The 2,319-nt window shown below is 46.1% G+C and overlaps 1 protein-coding gene across 1 annotated transcript; it reads left to right on the plus strand.

The window, feature by feature from the left end:
* Positions 1-448: 448 nt before the first annotated feature.
* On the plus strand, positions 449-1,387 carry LOC140917725 (olfactory receptor 52D1). The gene has a single exon (XM_073361155.1). It carries the CDS (start codon positions 449-451, stop codon positions 1,385-1,387), a length of 939 nt encoding a protein of 312 aa, XP_073217256.1.
* Positions 1,388-2,319: the final 932 nt, after the last annotated feature.

A 2,319-nucleotide genomic window follows, 5' to 3' on the forward strand; every position in this document is an offset into this window, starting at 1 on the left:
GGTTGGGAACAGCCTATTCAGGGCAATGAGACATTGGCAGAAACAATAGGCCTTCAGAGAAAGTTATCTCCCACCTGTTGAGCCTCCCTGAGAATGCTTCAGACAGCCTATACATAATGGATGCTATGAATCTAGAAGGCCATGTGACCAGGCCACATAACTCTGGACTCCATCTTGGGGAGTCTTTAATTTTCCCACAAACTAGTCTGGAAACCAAGTTTTGAAACAAACGGTTCCCGCCATATGCTAAAGCTATAGAAAGCAGGGAGTGACATTGTCGGTGGTACTTCACTCCTCACTCAAGAAGACTCCGAGAATGTTAATAACTACAACTTATTTACCATATTATTTGTTATAAAGCACGTAACCCCCTTGCTGTGCTTCTCTCCCTTTACAGGCACCTTCATTCACACTCATTTCTGAGTCGTATAGATGCATCAACCGCCACATGGCAGCTTTCAACTTCACCAACTCTGATGCTTCAACTTTCATCCTAACGGGCATCCCTGGACTGGAGGCTGCCCACATCTGGATTTCCATCCCTTTCTTTACATTCTACATTCTCAGCCTGTTGGGAAATTTCACGCTTCTGTCTGTTGTAGGTAAGGAACAGACTCTGCAGAAGCCGATGTACCTGCTGCTCTGCATACTGGCACTCACAGACATTGCCACACCTACCTTCGTCGTACCAAAGGCACTGGGCATATTTTGGTTCAACTTGAAAGGCATTACTGTGGCTGGCTGCCTCTCCCAGATGTTCTTCCTCCACACGGTTTCTGTCATGCACTCAGCCACACTCATGACAATGGCCTTTGATCGCTACGTTGCCATATGTAACCCTCTGAGATATGCTGCCATCCTCAGTAATGCAGAAATAGCTAAGCTAGGGCTTGTAGGTTTGATAAGAGCTGTTCTCTTCATTCTTCCCCTACCCCTGCTCCTGAGTCAGCAGACATTCTGTGCCAACCGCATTATCCCGCACACGCAATGCGAGTACATAGCTGTGGTGAAGATGGTGTGTGGGGACATCACAGTCATCAAGATATACAGCTTGGTGCTAATGTTTGTAATCAATGGGTTTGACCTGACGCTCATTGCCCTGTCCTACAGTCTGATCATCAGGGCCGTCCTCAGAATCTCCTCTAAGAAAGGCCACCAGAAAGCCCTCAACACTTGCACAACCCACATCTCTGTGATGCTGACATATTATATTCCTGGACTCTTCTCCATTCTCACACACCACTTCGGTCAAGGCATCGCTCCCTATGTTCACATCATTTTGGCTGACCTCTATCTCCTCATCCCTCCCATGCTCAATCCTATCATTTATGGGGTCAAAACCAAAGAGCTTCGTGACAGAGTAGGCAAATACACCTGCCGAAGGTGATTACCTGGGGCCACTGACTTGAAACCTGTGTGACAAGAGGAGGAAAGCATATCTCCTCATTAATCAGGGGTGCACTGTCCCAGTTTGGTTGAGCTAAGGATTGTGGAAGTTCACAGTCTGAGAATTTCCTCCCAACCAACATCTCATCACTCCATCACTAAGCACTGCTCTTTCCACTGCTGAGTTACCTCTCTCTGACCATCACTTGACCTCTTTATTGTCACCCATCAGCCTCCCTTCCCACACACCCTGTTACTTAGCCTTTCCATGACTCTAAGCTATGTCTACACTACCGTGGTGTCAACCTACTCTCATCGTGTCAACCTACTCTATGCAACTCCAGCTACATGAATAAGGCAGCTGAAGTCGATGTACCTTAGGTCAAGTTACAGAGGGTTCTACATTGTGGCGAGGCGGAGAGGGGGCTGTCGATGGAGAAAATCTCCCATTGACTTATGTTACTCTTCTTCTTGGGGGCCAATTGCAGAGTGATCTGCTGTCGAGTTGGCGGGTTTTCACTAGACCTCCTAAATCGACCGCCGGTGAATTGATCTCAGATCATTGATCCCAGATGTAGTGTAGACCTGCCCTAAGACTACCATAAGACACTGTAGCATTTCGATGCAAAGTAGTTTTCCATTAGTCCCTCTGTGGTAATTGTTCTTGTCCAGTTTTACAAACAAGTTACACTTTCAGATAGCCAAAGAGAAAAAGAAAGAAAAGGCAATGCTGAAGTTCTTTATCACATGGACATTGTTTCGCTGAGCAAAATATACCTGATTTTTCTATGTTGAATCCATCACAAATCCTGGAGGATAATGCTAATGTTTCAGTGGGAAAGTCCAAATACAGGAAAGCTGCTATAGGAATTGAAGGCATTGTACCAGAGCTTACTGGTGAGAGTTAGGAAATGGTGTGTTTTTGAGAACTGG

This window comes from Lepidochelys kempii, chromosome 1 (assembly GCF_965140285.1).
Source record: "Lepidochelys kempii isolate rLepKem1 chromosome 1, rLepKem1.hap1, whole genome shotgun sequence".
NCBI lineage: Eukaryota > Metazoa > Chordata > Testudines > Cheloniidae > Lepidochelys > Lepidochelys kempii.